General features: G+C 40.5%; 1 protein-coding gene across 1 annotated transcript in view; it reads left to right on the top strand.

Annotated features, from left to right (window-relative positions):
- The first annotated feature begins 20900 nt into the window (after nt 1-20900).
- MEI4 (meiotic double-stranded break formation protein 4) overlaps nt 20901-21459 on the top strand; it is a 124431-nt gene continuing 123872 nt past the window's right edge. The window contains exon 1 of the mRNA XM_064487124.1: nt 20901-21150. Within this exon, the coding sequence (XP_064343194.1) occupies nt 20909-21150 (242 nt within the window). The 5' untranslated portion in view covers nt 20901-20908. The remainder of the gene's footprint in view (nt 21151-21459) is intronic.

Below are 21459 nucleotides of genomic sequence, written 5' to 3'. Positions count from 1 at the left end.
ACTTATTACATATTCCCTCTAGGGATGAGTAATATAAAAACTAGTATGAAAACTTGTATAATTTTTGTGAAAGTTATTTTCCATTGTATAGTTTTATAAAACCCATAACCACTCTATCTTCACGAGCTCAAAGACAGCTGCAAATATCATTCACGTTAGTAGATATTTACTGAGGTTTGATGAGAAAAGATAAGATTTTAAAACTGACTCCATAGTTTTCCAATAGGATTTCAGTGCTTGCACTATGTTTTGATAGTTTGTTTATCCATTTGTTTTAATTACCAGACTGTGCAGTTGTAAAGGGTAATGATCATGCCTCACTTAGTGCCTGGCACATAATAAGAGTTCAATCCAATTTGCATAATGAATGAATGAGTGGGATTGAAATGCATTTCACACACGCAGCAACACTGACAACTTTGTGACATTCCCCCGTTTGATCCTAGATTATCTCTGTGATTGGATTTTACATTTCTCAAAAAGAACAGCAAGTGCAGTGAACCATTAATCTAGTGTTCATTAATTTGGAATTCAAGATAATTCAGTCTGGGCCTACCTGAAATTTATCTCTTCAGGATTAATGAAAATGATATATTCAACAAATTGTAATAGGCTTAAAATCATTGATTCTCTTTAACGGGCAGATGGCTAAAGAAATGATGCTTAACATTTTAAAGAAATTTACAATAAATGACGGGATGCAAGGGGATATCCTAATCAAGAAGGTTTATCCATTTAGGAAAATAAGCCAAACAGATCTCCATGTCAAAATGCTCGATATTTTATTCAATAAATATACGTTGAGACTTCCACCCAATAGCAACCAAGCACTGTGAGTAAAAACACTAACGAAGCCTGCAGAGACTCTGTCCTCAGGACGCTTAGAATCCAGCTGGGATTCTAAACCATGAAAGAATTTTAGAACTGTGTCAGGCAAGAAAAAAAAAATATATATGGATTAAAAATACGATGTGAAAGGTAAAAAGTGAGCAAAATCACTTTAATAATCATAATTTCTTGGAAGAATTACACGTTTGCTTTCATTTCTGGGAAAAGAAAAGCCGTTTTAGAACTCATCTTTTCCTCAGTCCTCGAAGTTCCCCCCTCCCCCTTAGAACCCGGGCATCTCTTTCCAGAACTCTCGTCAAGGTTTTTTTCCTTCTCGCTCTTCAAGGCCTCGACATTGCCTTCCAGCCCAAGTCGAGGGGGTGCCGTCCTCAGGAGCTCGGGGTGCGCGCGGCCCCTCGGCGGGCGTGGCTCCCACCCCCGGCGGGCGGCGCTCTCGGGGACCCGCGCCGACGGCCGAGCGCCGCGGGGCCTTGTGGGGCGCGCGGCCTCGGGCCCCCTCCGCACGCGCCTCCCCGCGGGCGGAAGGCCGGCGCCGGGCGCGTTCTCTCTCGGGCGGGCCCTGCGGCTCGGGGATGGCCCAGCGCTCCCGCTCCCACGCTCCCTTCCCCGCCTGCACCGGCTCCCCGCCGGGGGCACCCTGCCTCGTCCAGGGGAGCCCAGAAGGTAGGTGGGGGGCGCCCCGCACCCCTTCCCGCGCCCTCCCCTCCCCCACCGCGCCGGGGGACAGCGCCTGCCCCGCGCGTGGCCGGGGTTTCCACCGAGTTCGCGCCACTGCGGACGCCGCGTGGAGCTGGGCGCCCGGTGGGCGTTCACCTCTCTCTGACCAAGTCGATCGCATCCGCGCTGGAGCTTCTGGAGTTCGACCGAGGCATCGGCCCACAAGTCTGTGGTTTTCTTGGGTGTGTGCCAGCTTCCAGGGATTTTCCAGCCTGGCTTGTCCGCCAAAATGGTTCCCGAGGCTTCCTGGACAAGGAGAGGCCTGTGGTTTGAGGCCTTTGGCCAGGTTGGCCAATCCATTTGTTGACCAGATCTTTTGTTGAGCCCTCGTTGTATAGGAGGAGCTGCGTGAAGTGCCGTGGGTGCTGATGATGGGACACCTTTAGTGTCCTCACCCAGGGACCTCACAGGCCTGTGCTGTAGATGGGCGTTGAGATCCACAGGAAACGTTCAGGAAAAGGGTGGAATTGCGGTAGGAGGATCAGATAAAATGCTGTGGGGCAGAGAAGATTCCTGGAGGAGGTGGCACCTTTTGGAGGCAGAAGAAGCACTTTCTGTGCCACTTACCCCACAGATAAGTGGGAAACTGGGGCAAAGTGGGGAATACATTACAGATGACAGGGACAGTAAGAGTGAAAGCAAGAAACCAGGCATGCACGGAGAAAGCAGTGTTCTAGTGTTTTTAGACTGGAATGTCTAAAGTGGCAGGAAATAAGATGGGATAAGTGGTTTGGACTGAATTATGAAAGTCTTTGAATAGCTTTATAGTTTGGAAGTGCAGAAACACTTTTGGGATTTGAATTCCATCAGGATCCATAGATTAGAAAGACGTACTGTTGTTTAATATGCATAAAATGCTCATAATGTAGGAAAAACCCATAGTAACATGGACTCTGTTCAAAAGCAGGATATATTTTTCAAAAACAATATTTGTGTCTAATTACACATACATTGATCACTTTCTTGGGATTGTTTGCATTGTCTTTTTTCTACTTAAAATCCAGAGATCCACAGTGTATCATGGGGCTGCAGTGAGACTCAGTCACTTGGCAGAGATGTGTGTGTTGTTATCTGTTATTCCACATGTTTTTATTTGGGAAGACTTACTGCCTTTGAAGGGTTTTAGATCAAGTGCAACAAAGAAAGTGCATAATTTGGCACATGCATAATCTGGATGACTTTCAGGGAAGGGAAATGGGTCACAAATGACCAAATTCAGAGGTAAATTTTGAGAATGGATGACTCTGAGTAAGGTTTTTCTTCTTTTTCGTGAGTAATGGAGGGGCTACCAGTATTTGGAACCAGCTTTCCAAAACTAGTATTTTGGAGGCTTTGTCAAGGTTTAGAAAATGTTACCTTAAATAGGTTTTAGCAGATGTAAAGATGTCAGAGTCCACTGTATATTGTGGTGAGGATCAGACAGAATACTTTAGCTCTTTCTTGGGGCATGTGTATGTCATATGTACTTAAACTCTGCTGCCCAAGGGCACTTGAAGCTAAGGGTCAGAGTCACAATTTAATAGAGTCAGTAAGTTAAATTACTTTGGAGCATTGTTGAGGTGAACAGATGACTTGACCGTGAAGAATGGATTGGAGCGAGCTGAGAGCTCCGTCAGAAGGCTGATGCAGGCATAAACACGAGATGTGCATGATCTGAGGGAAAAGTAGATGCATTTTTAGATATATTAGGCTATAGGATTGACAAGGCATGGTATAGAAGGATAACCAGGGAAGTGGTGCCACTAAAGTCAGAGAACTAGGTGTTTTAAGGCTAGAAGAGTAGTCATCAGGGGCAGGTGCTGCAGAGAAGTAGAATGAGAATTTGCAAGGAGACGTAAGATTTGGCGATTGTAATATCATTTTCAATGTTAATAAGTATAGCTAGGTGGGGTGGAGGTGACTGGATAGTTTTTTGTTTTTTGTTTTTCATAACAGGGAGCATCCAGAGCATGAATATACATTGAGATACAGACATCAGTGTGGAAGAGGTTGAAAGAGCAGAGCGGAGATGGTTGGTGGTGAAGACAGGAGGAGTGAGGATGCAATTAGTGCGTCTTAGAACCTAGCTCATAGTCTACAAGGACAGGGGGACATGGCTGTGACTTTTGGGGAGCGTATCGCAGTATGACCAGAGCTTTCTTCATGCTAGCGGAGTGTCTGGGATCCAGCTTGTTTACCTGTCCATTCGTCTGCCAGGTCAGTTAGCTAATATTTTTTTTCAGAGCTCATCATGTGTTTGCGGTAGTGATTTCTACTCTGCACAGACGGGTCACGAGGTCAGTGGAACTCACTTTCCAATGAGGGCCATTGACATCAAACGGCCAATTAAATAAGCAATTTTCCAGCTGCAGTTGTGATATCCCAGTGTGCAGCAAGGGAACGGAATTTGTCAAGAGCATATGTATTAGAGGGAACTGACGCGATCTAAGGGTTTCTGTATCAAGGAAGGCATTTTCAAGGATAGAGTGTTTAAGCTGGTACCTAACAGAAACCTCTCTTCTTACCAAATCAGCTAGCCCTTTTCCCGTGCTGCCTTCCGTTACCATCTCATCTCTGGTTCTCTGTTCACTGTTGGGTTCAGTCTTCCTTCTCTTGAGCACTAGAAATGTATATTATCAGTGGGCTAGTGGGATGGGGAAACTTTCAGGAACCAAGACTTGGCAAGGATTTTTCTCAAGCTAGCTATTGTTTCATTATAGTGAGTGAATATGAACTAAATGGCCGCTTAATTTTATTCATGCTACATTGATTCCCAGTAGGGAATGAAAAGGGTTTGGGAATGGAAGATTGATGGGCAGCCACAGCCCCACTGACTTAGCGACTTAACAACCTTGGGAGGAAGCAGCTAGCACAGTCCTGTCACTTCTTGTTAGGAATTTTTGTAATAGCCGATGAAAGCTAGTTTTTTTTTTTTTTCTTTCATTTAAAATTTTAATGCTCCCTGGGTCAAGTGATTGGGGAATAAGCATCCACTCGTGTTTCTATCCGCAGGGAATTGAAGGTATTATTGCTGCTATGATTTTGCATTTATATAGCACTTGAGTGTTGGCTAAGTGCTTTTACAATCAATTTTATTGTTCAATTTAAAAGATAGCCTAAAATCACCCCTGTCAAAATTTGTTTGGTGTGATTCAGGGAAAAGGATCTTTGTAAAAACGAGCCTTCCATGGTGTGGAAGAACTCTGATTAGTCAAAAGACTTGATATAAGACAATGTGAACATCATCTGAAGAGCATTGGCTGTTAATAGAAGACATTAGCCACGTGATACTTCTTTGTTGTCTGCCTTTACAACGGAAGAAGAAAAATCAAAAAACAAAAGCAAAACTTTTCAAAGTAGAAATGCAACCCTGCAGGAAGCCAACCCCCCACATGGCTTGAGTTGTAAGTAGGGCAGCCAGAGATGTTTTATGAGTGACAGTATTTGTCCTTTAATGTATTTAGCCTTAAAGCATTCGGTTTTGTTTAGAGGAAGTGCCGGCAAACTTTTTCTGTATAAGACTAATTAGTAATACCTCAGGCTTTGCAGGTCTTAGTCTTTCTGTAGCAACCATTCAACTCTGAAGTTGCAGCACTAACGCAACAGTAGATTATACATAGGCTAATAGACACAGCTGTTTCGATAAAACATGGTCAAGATGTTGCTGGTGACCAGGTTCTTGTCTCATTGCAGACAGAGTTTAGAGATGATACATGAAGGTCAAGAAAGTGAAGTGAGGATTTATTAAGGGATGGACAGTACACTCTCAAGGGGAGAGCGGGCAGGCTCGGGTGAGCAGCTGCCCTGAGTTTCTTCCACAAGTTGGTTACATAGAGTGTAGAAATGAATGGGCAGACTATTGGAGAGGGAAAGGTTTGGGGTTATATTCCCTGATTTTCATCCCAGCTCCACCTTCCCGAAGAAAGGAGAGATTTTTTTGTCCTTATTTAGTCTGGATGGGAAGTGTCATGGTGTTGGTGCATGATGCGTACTTCTAATCTGCAAGGCTGATTTTATTGAAATGAGGGCATAATGAGCAAAAGGTTACATTCGGACACTGGAGATTCCTGCCTTTTTGTACCTTTCTTTGTCTGTCTCCAGGCCACTTGTCACCCCAAAATGTGTGACTCCTTTTAGCCCAAAGATTCCTGCTTTTGTTTCTCTGCCCAGGGACTCCTTTACATGATGTATGGTTTCCTGCATTTGGCTTGTGTTCCTGCTTTTTGTCCATTTCTGCCATTTGGCCTGTGTCCTCCTTTCTCTGCTCATATCTAACTACCTGCCTGCTCTAACAGATTAACCCAGATTTGGCCCATGGGCCATAGTTTGCCAGCATCTGATCCATAGCACTTCTGAGGTTCCTTTACTGGACAGAGGGTGTTGGAGATTGGAATGATCGATAGTCAGCTGGACGTTCTATGAAGGCAGAGATGGACTTGTCTTGTTGACTGTTGTGTCCCCAGGTCTAGCACAGCCCCTGACAGGTAGGAGATAATTAAACATAACTGTTGAATAAAGGAATGAGTAGCAAGGATATCAGTTGGAAAATTACCTGACTAAGGTAGCTCGATGGTTCTAAGATTCAGATTTTCAGGTCCTATAATGTATATTCCATGACATTGCCATTTTGAGTATATGGCAGTTGAGTGCTTAGTTCTGAGAACAAATGCATGGGATGCCTGAAGAATGAAAAAGAGCCAGCATTTGCTCTAAAAGAAGAACAAAGAACATAGGTCTGTGACCCTCCACCAGTGAACATGCATAGTACACTCCCTGGAAGGGACCTGAGAGAGAAGACAGTGCAACCTCTTCCCCAGTCTAGGGCTTTCAGGCTGCCCTGTGTTCTGCGGCGGAGCTACGGTTTGTGCTCGGTGTCTTCCTTTCGGCCTTTCAGATCTCCCCACCCCTCCACCCTGCAGCTTCACACCGGTCCCTGCTCTCTCAGGTGACCCTCTCCTCCCTGTGCTCTTTCTGCCAGTTCAGGCACCTGCTCCCTCCTCTCATCCCATTCGGCAGTGGGGAAGTGAAGGATGCCCCACCGCACTGCTGTTACTGCTGGCCCTTGGCGTGGGGTGTTGCCCCACACCTTTAGAAACAGCCTCTTTGTTAGACTCTCCTCACATTACCCATGTTCTGGTACCATTAGCTTTCTACCTGGACCCTGATGAATATAGTATCCTTAACACTTTTTCAAAGACACCTATTGTGTGTCACTGTCACTGAATGACTTTTAAATCCCCCAAAGTCAGTGGCTGTGGCTTCTGTTTCTTATAATCACAAGCTCTCAGGGTGAAAGTTGGCCTAGAACGTGATCCATTTAACTTTTCTGTTCAGAGCTTGGGTGCGTTCTGCCCCATCCCTCTGAACTTGAACACCTTTTGCAGCAGGAAACTCACTCTCTGAACTTGAACACCTTCTGCAGCAGGGAACTCACTGCTCCCAAAGCTCTCTCACACATCTCTGTAGACACATCTGGCAGGTAGAATGTGTGCACATCACTTCTGCCCGCTGTCCTCATCCCATTCCTTGGGGTTTCATGGAACGAGCCCAGTTTACAGGTCCTTTCTCTGTTCTGCAGATAGCCGGTGTTTGACTTCCTTTGCCAGCTCTATCTGTTGAAAACGGGGCTGTTGGAAACAGAATCTCTTTTCCCGTGTGTTGTCTGGTCATGCTGAGAGAGCAGGAGCGTGATAATGTCACCTGGAAGGCTCACTCCGCCACTGAACATGGGAAGGTCCACACGTCCACGTTCCTTGCTTAGAAACGTCAGGGGAACAGATCCGGTCCCACTCCTCACTCTTCACTCTCCACCTTTGCTGAGCCAAGCATCTTGTGTTGTTTGGATAGTTGTCTTTGATGAAGGCTTAATTTTTTCCCTGTTGTTGGATTTATCTTTTCTTATGGACTGTCTCTCAAGGGAGTGAAGTAGTTTATAAATTCCAGATCTTTAAAGGGCTCTGTCTACTATTCTATTTTCTTCTGCTTTTCCTCAAATATTGAAAGTACATGAATTATTGTTTAATTACTTTAGGGGGCACTATATAAAGTATTTCATTGGAATTTCTATTGAAGTTTCAAATCTGAACAGTAGCTGTCTGCAAACTCACAGATTTCTTAGTGTTTTGTTCCTTTTATTTTCTGGACATTTACTGTGTGTATGTTCATTGTACTACCTCTTGGATTTTGGAAATATAACAAAATATATTGAAATGCAACATATTTTGGGGTTGATAATCAAGATGACTTTAAGGCAATGTTCTGAAGTAGATTTTATGTATATCATTCATTTAAGTCAATTTTTATAATGAAAGTCCAATTTATATTTTAACAGGCCTCCAAAATATCTGTCATCTTCTTTAATTCGTCCTTCTGATTCATACAGTGAGCTCATTTCCCATTTTGGTCTTGATTAGATTACTTTCACCATGGCAGAACCCCGAAAAATAAATCCTCTTGTATTTAATGTGTGCTTTAGTTTAATCTAGATGAATAGAATAATGAAGACAACCCATTAGAAAGTAATTTGGATTGTTGGAGAGAGAGCTGTGACTTTCTTAATCTTTGATAATTGCTAGGAAATCTATTTCAGAGGTGCTTGCTAATTGCTCCTGTCCCCATGCCTTCCTTCTATTTTCATGAATATCTGTCTTCTCTGAGATTAAAAAACAAAACAAAACATACTTATGATTCTTTACAAATCCCCCCTAAATGAGTTTATAATAGCTGAGTGTTTATGATGCATTTATTTCTTTTTTATCTCTTGGGACAGTGGTACGAGAAAGCTACTTTCTTTTTCTTCTGAACTGTTAGTGTACTTTATCTAAAGTTCTGTGATTCATGCATTCGTTGGTGCTTTATTTTCCTATTTGTCGGTCTCCCCCAGTAGAAGAAAAGCTCCTGAGGGAAGGGTCATCCTTGCCTCCAGTGCCTGCCACAACCAATAAATGGTGTCGAACGTTTGTGGGCCCAGTGTAAATTTCTCATGACAACCTGCCTCTTTATGGCTGCACAAAACGCTTGTGTAGTTCTCAAGAAGTTGCTGCTTTCTTAAAAATTATTTTTTAATGAATATGGCTCTTAAAGCATCCACTCTTAAAGACTGTCTTATTTTTTAATTTAAAAAATCCACCATCCATCTATTTATTTGATAATTACAAAGCACTAGTTCATCTGTATAGTGAATAAAATGAATAGATTTTTAAAATTCATGTATTACCAATAAACTCTCTTCATCAAAATCAGTTTCCGCAAACCAGAATCGCGGTGCTTTGAGTGCTGCATGTATGCAGGCAGTAACTACAGCATCATTGCAGATGGCAAATGAAGCAGTGTTTCGGCCCAAAGACCCCGGAGGTGCATTTCATACTAGACTGCTGATGTAGAAATCTTTGGTGATAAGTAATAGACAAATTCCCGATTTCCCAGTGTATTCCAAAAATATGACTGCGGCATAAGATCTCTGAGAAAGGCACTGATTCAAATTCGTTGGCAGGAAGCCGGCTTCTTTAATTATTAACGTGCTTACCGCCTTTTCATCACTCATTGATAAAAAACTAAGGTTCAGTGAAGAATTAAGGCAGCAACTTCCGAGAATAGTTCCAGTGGTCTGAGTAAATATTTTATCAGTGTTATTTTGTACATTTGTACTTTCCAGTAATTTTAGGATGAGTTTCTAGCTGGGGTCCATCACGTCACCAGCCTAATATTGGAATCATATTCAAGTGTCCCCTCGCTTTCTCTCCCTCTGTCCAGTCTGGCAGCAAGTCCTGCCAGTTCCCACGCAGTTTCAGGGTGTCTTGTGTTCTGGGGGTGCAGGCCCTCAGTGTCCTGGCCTCGCTCTCCTTCCAGCCCTTCTTCCCCTGATGCTGTCAACAGCCCCCGGCTCCTTCCTGCTTAGCAACACCCTCCTCTTTCTAAACCACCACTGGGACCACTGCCCTCACCTACTCAGAAGACTGCACCGGTTTCCAGCCGCTGCAATACGTTCAGACTCCTCTGGCTGACCTGCAAGATCCTAGCTCCCTCATGCTGTGTTATTTCCCTTCCTTCCCGAAAATACCTTATTCTGTAGCCAGGGAGGTCCATGCACTCTCCCACAAAAAGATAGGCATCACCTGCTGTCTACTGGTCCTGTCCACTCCATCTAGAAGGCTCTTTTGCCCCCTCTTTGCCTCTCTGAGTCCTCCTCATCCTTCATATCTTCCAGACTCCCTCCTGAGGCCCTTCCCCCTCCTGTTCACATCAGCCCACACATCCCTTTCACTGTTCTGACTAGATTTATGCCAGGTAGAGGCACAGGCTTTGGAGACAGTGGGCCCGGGATTGACTCATGACCACGTACTAGTCTCAAGTGGACCAAGCACTGCATTGAGCATTTACTCGGTGCTTATAGAGTTCAGCGGGGTTACAGGCCTTAAGGAATTTCATCCCCTTAGTAACTTTATCAGTTGAATCCTCTTTTGATTCCCGTTTTATAGATGAGCAGACTGAGGCACAGAGAGGTTGAGTAGCCTGTCTAAAGTCACACAGAGTCCTCTGTGGCTAGATTGCCGATGGGTGTTGGAGAGAAGTAAAGCCGGGGGGCAGCAGTATTTTTGATTCTCAGCAGAATCAGTTGTGGGTCTAGAGATCTGGCTTCAAAGCTGTTTTGGGGAAAAAGAGATTTTAATTGTTTTTCCGTTATGTCTATCTGAGCCATCACTGAGACCTGAGGGTTCAACCACTTAATATCATCTTGGGTGACATCAAGAGAAAGGTTCAGGGTTGTAACTGATTGTGTTCATCACAGAATTGGAGGTTTAGTGCTGGGTGTCACTGAAGAGGGATTTTTTTGACAAATCAGAGAATAACCAGAAGTGGCTGCTGGAAAGAATATTATGATATTATGAGAAATGGGTTTGGGGGTTTTACAGGGGGAGAGCGTGGTTGCTCACTTCAGATCCTTGGGGGGTGATTCGGGAAAGTGGATTTTATATTGTTTTGCTTTCAAGAGTGGACCTGGGATTAATATAACAAAAGTTATAGAGTGTCTGGAAGGACTTTCTAACAATGAATGGTTAGGTAATCAGGTTTTCAGTCCTGTGATGTCCATGGAGACTGAGTTGGATTCCTGGGATGCTGTCGTTGGATTATCCCCTCCGACACCAAGCTCTTAAGAGTCCATGACATATATTCAATAGAGTTTTTGAGCTAAATACATTTTACTATACTTGAAATCTATTAAAATAGGTTATCTGTGCCAAAATATGCTAATTTTATGTGCCCGTGTGGCAGACAGGACCGAAAGATTAAAGGTTTTAAAGTCTAATTGTATCTTCATTTCTTAATGTGTAGCTTTGAGCAAGTTACTCCCTGAGCCCCGGTTTGTGTCATGACAAAGCAGGGGTAATGGGGGCTGTGTCACAGGGTTACGGGGAGGATCAGTATGATGATGGATATAAATCCATACATACACAGTTGTATCATGCAAATACTACTATGGAAAGTATTCTTTTTCTTCTGTGATTCTTCTTTTTCTTCTATGACTTTTGAAAAGTATTGAACAGCCTACTGCAGAAATAAAATATAGTGACATCCCTGAGTTTTTTCTGCAGTGGAGGTTTCCTTTTATCAATCAGGTCCATTCTTGAATGTTTTCTCAGTGAATAACCACTGTAAGTTTATCCATAATGACAAAGGAGTGATGGCAAATTGTTACGCACTCTCCACCATCTAGAAGCATCTCCAAATTCTAGCATATGGATGCAAAATTCTATGGTTATTTCTCCATTTTCTATTAATACAGACATGCATAATAATAATATGCATAAAATACTTGACCCTGATAAAAATATATGGAATTCTTTTGCTTATTAAGAAGTAATTTAAAAGTGATCGTGGGCTTTCTAGTTTATAATTTTGAAACAGAAAGCATGTGTGAGAGTGTGTGTGTGTCTGGGTGCATATAGACACATGTACACTTGAGTATTTGTATATGGGTGCACATTAAATACAGGTGCAGGTTGTTAGATATTCTTTCTTACGCTGCAAGACTGCATTTTGCATAGTTGTTTCAGTTAAGAAAATGTTGATGTTTCCTTTCATAAGTTTTAAATTGGCACCTCAAATATTTAAAAGATGAACATTTCTGCACATTTTCTGGTAATTAACAGAGGCGTGCTATGAAATGATGAAGCTAAGAAGCTGATTGTCTAAGTGTTTATGGTAACTATTAGGATTAGTATCATCATATTGTCATTTGCTGTGCTGTAACAACTCAACTTTGGACAGTGAATTCTTCTTGCCACTGAGAGTAAGAGTAAAACCAGAGATAGAAAAACCAATTTGCACACACTTTATATATATAGTTATAGTTATAGTTATAGTTATAGTTATAGTTATAGTTATAATTAGTTATAGTTATATTTTATAAACATGTTCCTAAATACACATCTGTAGAAACTAAACTTTACTAACTTTTGACTGTGTGCCAGGCCCAGTGTTAGGTCCTTTATGTGGATTATCTCATTTAATTCTCACAACAACTGCTATGTGGTAGCTTCTATTATTTGCCTCTGTTTTCAGATGAGCAAACCCGAGGCTTACAGAGGTTAAGTGTGCAAAGCTTATAAGTGGTGGAGACTGGGTTTTAACCAAGCTGTCTGACTTGACAGCCAGACCTTCTGACTGCCTCACTGCACTGCCGGGTCCTTGTGTCATCACCGACTCGGAATTGGAAGAGACATCGGTCAACCCACGTGGCCTCCACATCAGCGCTAAAATCTGTCTTCATGTCAGGCAGATGGCCATTCAGCCTCTGCTTGAGTAACTCCTCTGCTTGAGTTTCATAACTTCACAGGACAGCCCGTTCCATTGTCCGACAGCTCGTGTCACTAGCTAGCTTATTCATCTGTGTATCGGAAATTTCCGTGTATTGGATCTGAGCATGTGGACCACCTCTCTCTCCTCTTCCGTCTGGCAGCCCTTCACATGCTGTGCTGCCCGAGTCTGCCTTCTTCAGCATTTCCACGTGCCCTCCCCCTTACCTTTCTGATTGTCAAGTTTAATCAGTCATTTCTGACAAGTTGCAGTGCACAGAATTGGGCGCAGCAATGTGGCGGTTGGAGCAGTGGGAAAACTTCTGGACTGAGCTGTAACACCTAGGTTAGAGTGTCAGCACTGCTGCTTATTCTGCGACCTTGGGCAGACAGTGACGCAGCTGCGCCTCGGACACTGAGCTGTGCCACGGGCATGATAACTACCCTAATAAGCAGTGTGATTCTGGGGATCTAGTAAGATGGGGCCGGGAGAGTGCTCTGTGCAGCCCAGCCCCACCTCAGGCCTGTCCCTTGCCCTCCCTCAGCCTTCTCCCTCGTGCTCTCCGCTCTCTGTGTCAGCACGACTTGCTCCCTCATCCCCCTTTGCATCTTTGTTCAATCAGTCATCTGCTAACTGAGGCCTTTCTCCACCACTGTATTTTTTTAAATTGAAGTATAGTTACTTTACAATGTTGTGTCAATTTCTGGTGCACAGCATAATAGTTCAGTCATACATGAACATACATGTATTCATTTTCATATTCTTTTTCATTATAGGTTAGTACAAGACATTGATTATAGTTCCCTGTGCTATACAGTATAAACTTGTTTATTCATTTTATATATAATAGTTAGTACCAGCAAATCTCGAACTCCCAATTTATCCCTTCCCACCCCCTTCCCCCTGGGTAACCATAAGTTTGTTTTCTATGTCTATGAGTCTATTTTCTAAATAAGTTCATTCCTTTTTTTAAGATTCTAAATATAAGTAATCTCATATGGTATTTTTCTCTTTCTGGTTTACTTCACTTAGAATGACAATCTCCATGTCCATCCATGTTGTTGCAAATGGCATTATTTTATTCTTTTTATGGCTGAGTAGTTTTCCACTGTATAAATATACCACGACTTCTTTATTGAGTCATCTGTTGATGGACATTTAGGTTGCTTCCATGTCTTGGCTATTGTATATAGTGTTGCTATGAGCATTGGGGTGCAGGTGTCTTTTTGAATTAGAGTTCCTTCAGTACATGCCCAGGAGTGAGATTGCTGGATCATATGTTAAGTCTACTTTTAGTTTTTGAGGAATCTCCATACTGTTTTCTGTAATGGCTGCACCAAACTACATACCCACCAGCAGTGCAGGAAGTTTCCTTTTTCTCCACACCCTTTCCATCATTTATTGTTTGTGGACTTCTTAATCATGGCCATTCTGACAGGTGTGAAGTGATACCTCATTGTAGTTTTGATTTGCATTTCTCTGATAATTAGTGATATTGAGCATTTTTTCATGTGCCTATTGGCCATTTGTATGTCTTCATTAGAGAATTGCTTGCTTAGGTCTTCTGCCCATTTTTGGATTGGGTTGTTTATTTTTTTGCTATTAAGTTGTATAAGCCGTTTATACATTCCAGAAATTAAAACTTTGTTAGTCACGTCATTTGGAAAAATTTTCTCCCATTCTGTAGGTTGTCATTTTGTTTTGCTTATGGTTTCCTTTGCTGTGCAAAAGCTTGTAAGTTTAATTAGGTCCCACTTGTTTATTTTTGCTTTTATTTCTATTGCCTGGGTAGACTGTGCTAGGAGAACATTGCTAAGATTTATGTCAGAGAATGTTTTGCCTATGTTTTCTTCTAGGAGGTTTATAGTGTCTTGTCTTATATTTAAGTCCTTAAGCCTTAAATATAAGGCTTTGTTTTCTTTTAACTGCGTTCTGATTGTATCTTTAAGATATCCTTCCTTATACTTCCTGTGGTTTTAATTTGCTATTGTTCTTTTTCTAATTTTCTAAGGTGGAAATATAGGCCATTTAATTTAAACATTTTTTCTTTATAAATTTTTTTTCTATAAATGTTTTAATATTTTATCACATTAGGAAATTTTTATATTTTTGCACACTAGGAAATAAGATGTGTTTTCCAACTGCTGTTACATCACATCATCTTAGAGTTTGCTCCTGTGTACACTTGAGATACGAACTCTAGGAAGCACAAGCAGCCACACAGAAATATTTTCTGTAAGGCTTGTTTTTAACTTTGAAGAAGCACCCTGCTTCTCAGCTGTCTCACTCATATCAGTCTCACCGAAGAGACTCCACAAATTTTAGAGAGCACCTGACAGTGCTTCATGGCTTCTCAATAGGGCTTCATTTCATAAGTAAATCTTTTCTTGGCTAAATAGAAAGTTCTTTTACTTTCTCCTTAGGTTTTCATTTAAAATAGAGGTCTCCTTTTTATATATAGTTCTTCCAATTTATTTTGTTAATTACATACTAATATCAGGTCCCCTTTCCTTCTATGGATTTACATAGTGAAGGTGATTACTGACTGTGCTGTATAAATGTGACTCTGTGTTTCTGAATCAGTGTATTATTTTTTGCTGACTTACAAAATGTGTGTGATGCACTTTTCCCATGTGAAATTCTGCAGTATTTCTTGCCAGAATCCAGAGAAAATCTTTCCTATGAAAAAAAAAAAAAAAAGAGGCATTGTGGAAAACAAAGGTAAGAGTTGGGAGTTGCATGAGAAGAAAACTGTGTATGGAGCCTCTGTAGACAGTTAAAATCTTTGCTTAGTTAACTTTTTCAGTAAGAGGAAAGTTACAGGTCATTGGCCTGTTATGGAAATGAAATAGAAAGGAAAAAAAATATCCTTTTATTTTCTTAAAAGCCTCTTGTTATGCCCAGACTCTTTGCTGGGAAGGCTTTTAAAGGCCCCTTTAATAATTAAAGTGGAGGGATTTGAAATATTGAATAACTCTTGATTCTTTTATGTAAAATTTCACATGTTAATCTGCTGAACACTTTACAGTACAATATATGCTGAAACTATAATAATAATTAGGGGATTTGTCAGCTAGATCTAATCTAAAAATTGTATGTTAGATCTTGTCCAAACTTTACTGAAATTATCTAAGAAGTCTTGTGATGTCTTACCATTCTGGCCTGGCCAGAGCCTTGCTGTCCCCAGACTGGTATCTGATAAATGCATATTCCATTATGTTCCTTGGGATCTCCCTCCTGCATTATCTTAATTTATTCAGCTCAGTTGTTCAGGGAATGTTCACCCAATGTTCTTCAGTTTCCTACTTTACTGAGAAGGCAGGTGTTTATTGTAGGGTTCGCATGAGATAAAATCTGGTTTTCTCCCTTATAGTTTACCCTTTCACCTAAACCTGGGTATAAGCTAGATTTTATCTTCTACTTTCTTTACTAAATAATTATTGTGGGAAAAGACAAAGGGTATACAGTAGAAAGGCATAAGTTTAGAGAGAGTTGACTCGTTGAAGGTAGTTGAGAAAGGATGCATCATAAAGTGAAGAGAGACAGATGTGACCTTCAGGTTAACTAATTAAATTCCCCTCCTAATCCATTCTTCCTCCAATGTAATTGACAATGACTTATTGACAAGAGCCAGGGACAAGAGCTGGCCAAGCAGCCCTCTGTGACTGCCTGACCTGCACTAATATATTCACTCGCTCATTTACTTGTTCACATACTTAGTAGAGTGCTTACTATGAGCCAGCGATCGTACCATTGGCATACAGTGGCTAGTAGCTTGCTGCTTAGTCATACTAAGTTTTTCTGCCTCTCCCAACCCCTTCCAAAATCCACTGTGTCCTTTGAATTAGAAGAAACACCAGACACATCTAATGAAGGGGCATGTGTCTACTAGTGGACATTGAAAGATCTGAAGTCCACAGGCTTCATGTTACCGAACCAAACTTGGGTCCGCTCACTCAATGTGCAGCAAAGCCAACCTACTGACACCACGTTGTCATGAAGAAAAGTAAAGTGTTTATTGCAGGGCACCAACAATGGGAATGGGAGACAAGCCTCAGATCCAGTCCCACTTGGTGTTCGAGTTAGGGAATTTCTATGCGGGAAGAACAAAGAGGCTGGGATTAGTCATCCTCTTGTGACATTTCTTAATCATACTTTCAGGAATCAGAATGTCTCTGATTTATGATTCTCTAGTTATAATTTTGAGGGTCAGGATGTTTCTGGTTTATGATTCTCCAGCCAGGTGGTCCGTGGCTTAGCGGCCTGTTAGGAGAAACAACCTGAGTTTGTATGCTAGTGATGATACCTTTCATAGCAATTTTACTACATTAACGATGTTCTCAACAACAGCAAACTTAGTCATCTGACTCTGGTTGATTAGTGTTTAGTTAGCTCGAGATTGAGGTCAGAGGGGACAAGAGATTTAGATAGCAAAATTAATTATAAACTCAGTAATGAAAAAGAATATGAAAATGAATATATGTTTATATATATGCATGACTGGGACATGGCTGTACACCAGAAATTGACACATTGTAACTGACTATGCTTCAATTAAAAAAAAAATAAACTCAGTAAAGGAATTTGGTTTTACAGGGACTTGGTTTCATTAGTAGAATTTGAGGAAGGCTGATCAGGAAGTGAAATTAGAAAACCAAGGAAGCAGAATTCTCATTCCATTGACTCAATTCTGACACCATTTCTTCAATTCTGAAAGCACTTTGACACTGAAACATTTCTGAGCATGTTTAAAGTGCTGTTACTTCATTCTGGTCTTCCTCCTCCCCTAAGCTGTTGTTGAATTGATGGTGTGTTTCACCCCTGAGGGTGGTTCAGAGTGGAGGCGGGGATCCGGTGTCTGCAACTGCTCATCTCAGTCATTCAGTGCTTGATGCAGAGTTCTGAGGCTTCCCGGAAAACCCGATTTTATTTTTTCTGTAATTCGTACATTGAAAAATATAGAATAGGGAATATTTTTGTAGGAGTAAGACTTTTTTCTACCTTTTATAGTATATTTTATAATGTTCATTGTGGACAACTTGGAAACTATAGAAAAAGTATGAATGAGAAAATTAAATCAGACTTCCTCAACTGATAGTGTGTTGTTTGTATTTTGGTAAATAATTCTGTCTTTCTCCCTCCTGTTTCCCTTTTTCTCTTCTTTCCCTCCCCATGTCTATCTCTAAATCTATCGGTACGTTAATCTCTATCAATGGACTTTTTTTTTTTATTTTACTGCTTTTACTGTTTTATATTTTACTCTGTAGTTAACAGCATGTGGGGGATATTTTCCCATAATTTTAAGTATGTTCAAAAACATTTTCAATTCAGTTTTATAATCTATGACAATTTGATTAATGAATTTATATTGTTAGATGTTCAAGCTGGTGACAGGGTTTTTTTTGGGGGGGGTGTTTTTTTTTTTTTTTTTCTTGTAGTTATAAATAATCCTACAAGATCGTCTGTTGTCATAAAGTTATATTGTAGTTCTGGTCATTTGTTTAAGGTAAAATCTTAGAACTTTTGTATTGCTTGACCAAAGAGGGAGAAATATTTTGAAGGTGTTTGATATGTACTAGTATAATATTCTCCTGAAAGGTTGTTGAATTTAAACCTCCATTACTCTTATAAATGGGTGATCAGGCAGTCTTTACTTCATAGACTTTTCACCAGCGATCTTGGAGATGAACCAGTTGCAGAATTCAGGACTGTAATTCAAAACAGTTTTGACAGTTTGGAGAATTGGTTAGCTGATAACAAATTTAAGTTCAGGAGGGGAATATGAGGGTAGCAGAAGTAGGATAGATAAAAATTGCCAAAATACTGTTTGCTGAGTAGCTGTTTCTGCAGGGATGCTTGAAGGAAGCCAGAGGTCATAGGGGATGTGACTAGATTTCACCAGAGCCCTGGGCGGGACTTTGCCATGGTAAAGTCTGTTTCCAAATGCAAGAGAAAGAAAGCCCACTTGATCAAATGGGCTAGTCTAAAAAGACTGTTAACATTTTATATTTTAAATTATTAAGAATTCAGAGACACTAAATATCTTCTTTGGGAACATTAAATGTTCATTTTAATCATTTACTATAATTATTGAGCATAAATTGAATTTACAAAAGCTTTTCTAAAAGTTATTACCGATTTTTTCTCAGTTGAACAGAGAATATATCTAGGAAGCTCATCTTTTTCTCCATGAAATTTTAGTATAAATAGAATTATTTTTACCTTACTTTATTTAAAAATCAGAACATTTAATTAATCAGCTTGCTTAAATCTTAAATATCTCTGTGAAATGGCAGGGAGTTTGCTGTGCTTTTATTATCCAAAGAACTTCTCCTCTTATGTTAATAAACTTCTCCTCTTTTTTTTTTTTAAGCAAGATTTCCACCATTCATGATTGAATGTCAGATTCCTTTCTAAGTGGAACACTCTCAATAAGTTACTGATTATTATTATATTACTATTGCTGTCTTTGGTCAGTACTGTTGTAGGTAAGTGTGAACCTTCTTTAAGGAGGGTCATCCATGTCTCTCTGCTCTCTGCAGAGAGCAAGATGCTTTTCTGAAGCACCGAGAAGCAGAGTCTGCTGCTCCCCATCACTGACACAACAGATGGACGGTGAACCAGCCAAGTGAGATGGTTGCTGCAGAAGCTAAAATAAGTGGAGCTATAACTCTAATTAGTTTGTCCACCTTAATGGTGTCTAGTCCTTGGTGTATTCCACAGCTGGGAAAGGTTAAAAAAAAATGGCAGCTGTACTTTGCTGTTAGAAATCAATTTTTTATAATTTTTTTCTGATTATAATTTGATACATAGTCACTGTAGAAAATAAGGAAAATTTAGCAAAATATAGATATGAAAAATCCATAATTCTACAGTAGAAAGAAGTCCTATCAACATCTTCTATTTTTTACATAATTGGGATCCTCTTGTACACATATCATGAACTCACTGTTTTTTTCCCTCAGTATATCATTAACACTTCCCTATGTTAATAAAAAAAAACTCTGAAAATCCAATATTTAATGGATAAGTAATAATCATTTGTACAGTCATACCATTATTTACTTAACTATTTGGTTTTTGGTCCCAGTTTTCAATATTATAAAGGATCCTGCAATGACATATTGTACACATATTTTTGTGTTCATCACTGGTTGTAATAAAATAGCATTTGGCTACGTGTTAGACTGCATATTTTCAGTGAAAAATGATAGGATATCAGATAGGTATTCATTGCAGAAGGTGGGAATACATCTGATAAGATTTTTTATGGTAGTATATGAGCTGTCCTCTGAAAGGTGTCCAGCCAGGGCCCTGGGGCTGTAAGAACGTCAGGGCATCATGATGGGAAAATGCACCAGCAGAGATAGGATGGGAGTGACCCTGGGCTGTGTCCATCTATTTGTATGAGTGTGATCCAACCATCATGGAAGAATAACCATGAGCAATGGAAGGAAGTAAAGTTTGAGATGTGGAATTTGAAATTATGTTAGTAGGATAGATTTAGCAACCACATCTGAATTTTCTGGACCATTGTGCTTTTAACCATTCGTTAAAAATGTTTATGTACATGTGGTATGTGCAGAGCCCTCAAATTCAGTAAAGCCTAGTGGAGGCCCACAGCAGCTTGTACTTCAGTAGAGGGAGTGACGTTAAACCAGTGAACGTGATGGTCAGTCGTGCTGTCCTCATAAAAACACTCAAGTACTCAGACTGCGGTGCAGTGTTGGTTTGGAAAAGTATGCTGACTGTGGCAAGTGGAAATCTTTGGAGGTGCAGATTCAGAGCAGAGTCACAACTTAGATGATGCAAATATTTAAAAGATTGTTCTATGTATAGATTGGAGGGGCCTGATTAAAGGCAGGAAGAGTGGGTCAGGGTGCACTGAGAAATGCAGGGTTGGGGAGCAGGGGCTCCCGGAGGTAGCAGAATGGATTTGAGGAGGAGAGGGGCTGACATTTAAATAGTTTTATTTAGTGATTCTGATTACACAGTAAACTTTGGACAAGATATAAAAGCCTCAGTTCTCCCCAGATTTGCTGAATCAGAATTTTGGAGGGATGAGACTATATATATATATATATACACACACACACACACACACACACACACATACACACACACATAGACACACACACAGAGACACACACACACACATATATATATATATATATGTATATATATATATATATATATATATATATATATATATATATATATTTAAAAGCTCTCTCAGAGTCTGATGTGTGTCTCTGGTTAGAAGCTACTAAATGAATTAATGTGTGTTTTTTGCATTCCAAGAATCTGTCACATTATCCGAATCTGCTGTTTTGACTCTTAATGCACTTCATGTGCATAGGTATACATTTTTCTTCTGCATATTTTTTTCATGCTGTTTTCAGTTCCTGAGAAATTTTTCTGTTACTTGGCTTCCTGTTGTGTTATAAACTTATTAATTAGTGATACTCACTACAGAATCAATTTCGAGCAAATGAAATGCACTACAGAAGTTAAAAGGGACTCCTGTAACTTGTTTTCTTACTAAACAATAGGGGCACAAGCCAGGATGGATGATCACAGTCAAGCATGGTATCTGAGGACTGCAAAGCTGGCTCTGGCCTTGGCAATTATCCGCTCAAAACCAGCAGACAAAAGCAGCAGAGAATACACAGAGCATCTTGCAAGGATGGTGTCTGGGCAGGAATCGAAGTGGAGATCAAAAGCCGAAGCCTTGGAAGCTGAAGTTCTGCAGTTACGTCAAAAACTTCTTCTGAGCAGGATCTATTCAGGATCATTTAAGAGTGGTGAGTATATGAAATTGCCTGTTGGTAATATTTCAGTCTTTGCAGTTATTTAGAAATTTATTACAAAAACACCAGATGGTTTCATTTCCTAAAATTCCACTACTTCTTCTTGCCCTGTAAAGATTTTTCACTTCTAGTTATTCACTAGGAGCTGATTGTCACTTTCTGATGAATGGGGCTGCATTAGACATGAGGGTGAACTTGGAGTATGCAACTTGTCAAGATATGAAGGCAGAGATGTTTTAAGCTTACTGAAGAAATTAGTTTTAAAATCACATTGTTCAACCTTATTCTTTTACTCTGTCATTTACAT

This window comes from Camelus dromedarius, chromosome 6, assembly GCF_036321535.1.
Source record: "Camelus dromedarius isolate mCamDro1 chromosome 6, mCamDro1.pat, whole genome shotgun sequence".
Taxonomy (NCBI): Eukaryota; Metazoa; Chordata; class Mammalia; order Artiodactyla; family Camelidae; genus Camelus; species Camelus dromedarius.
The sequence above is the reverse complement of the archived record's forward strand: the minus strand, read 5'-3'. Positions and strand labels throughout refer to the sequence as shown.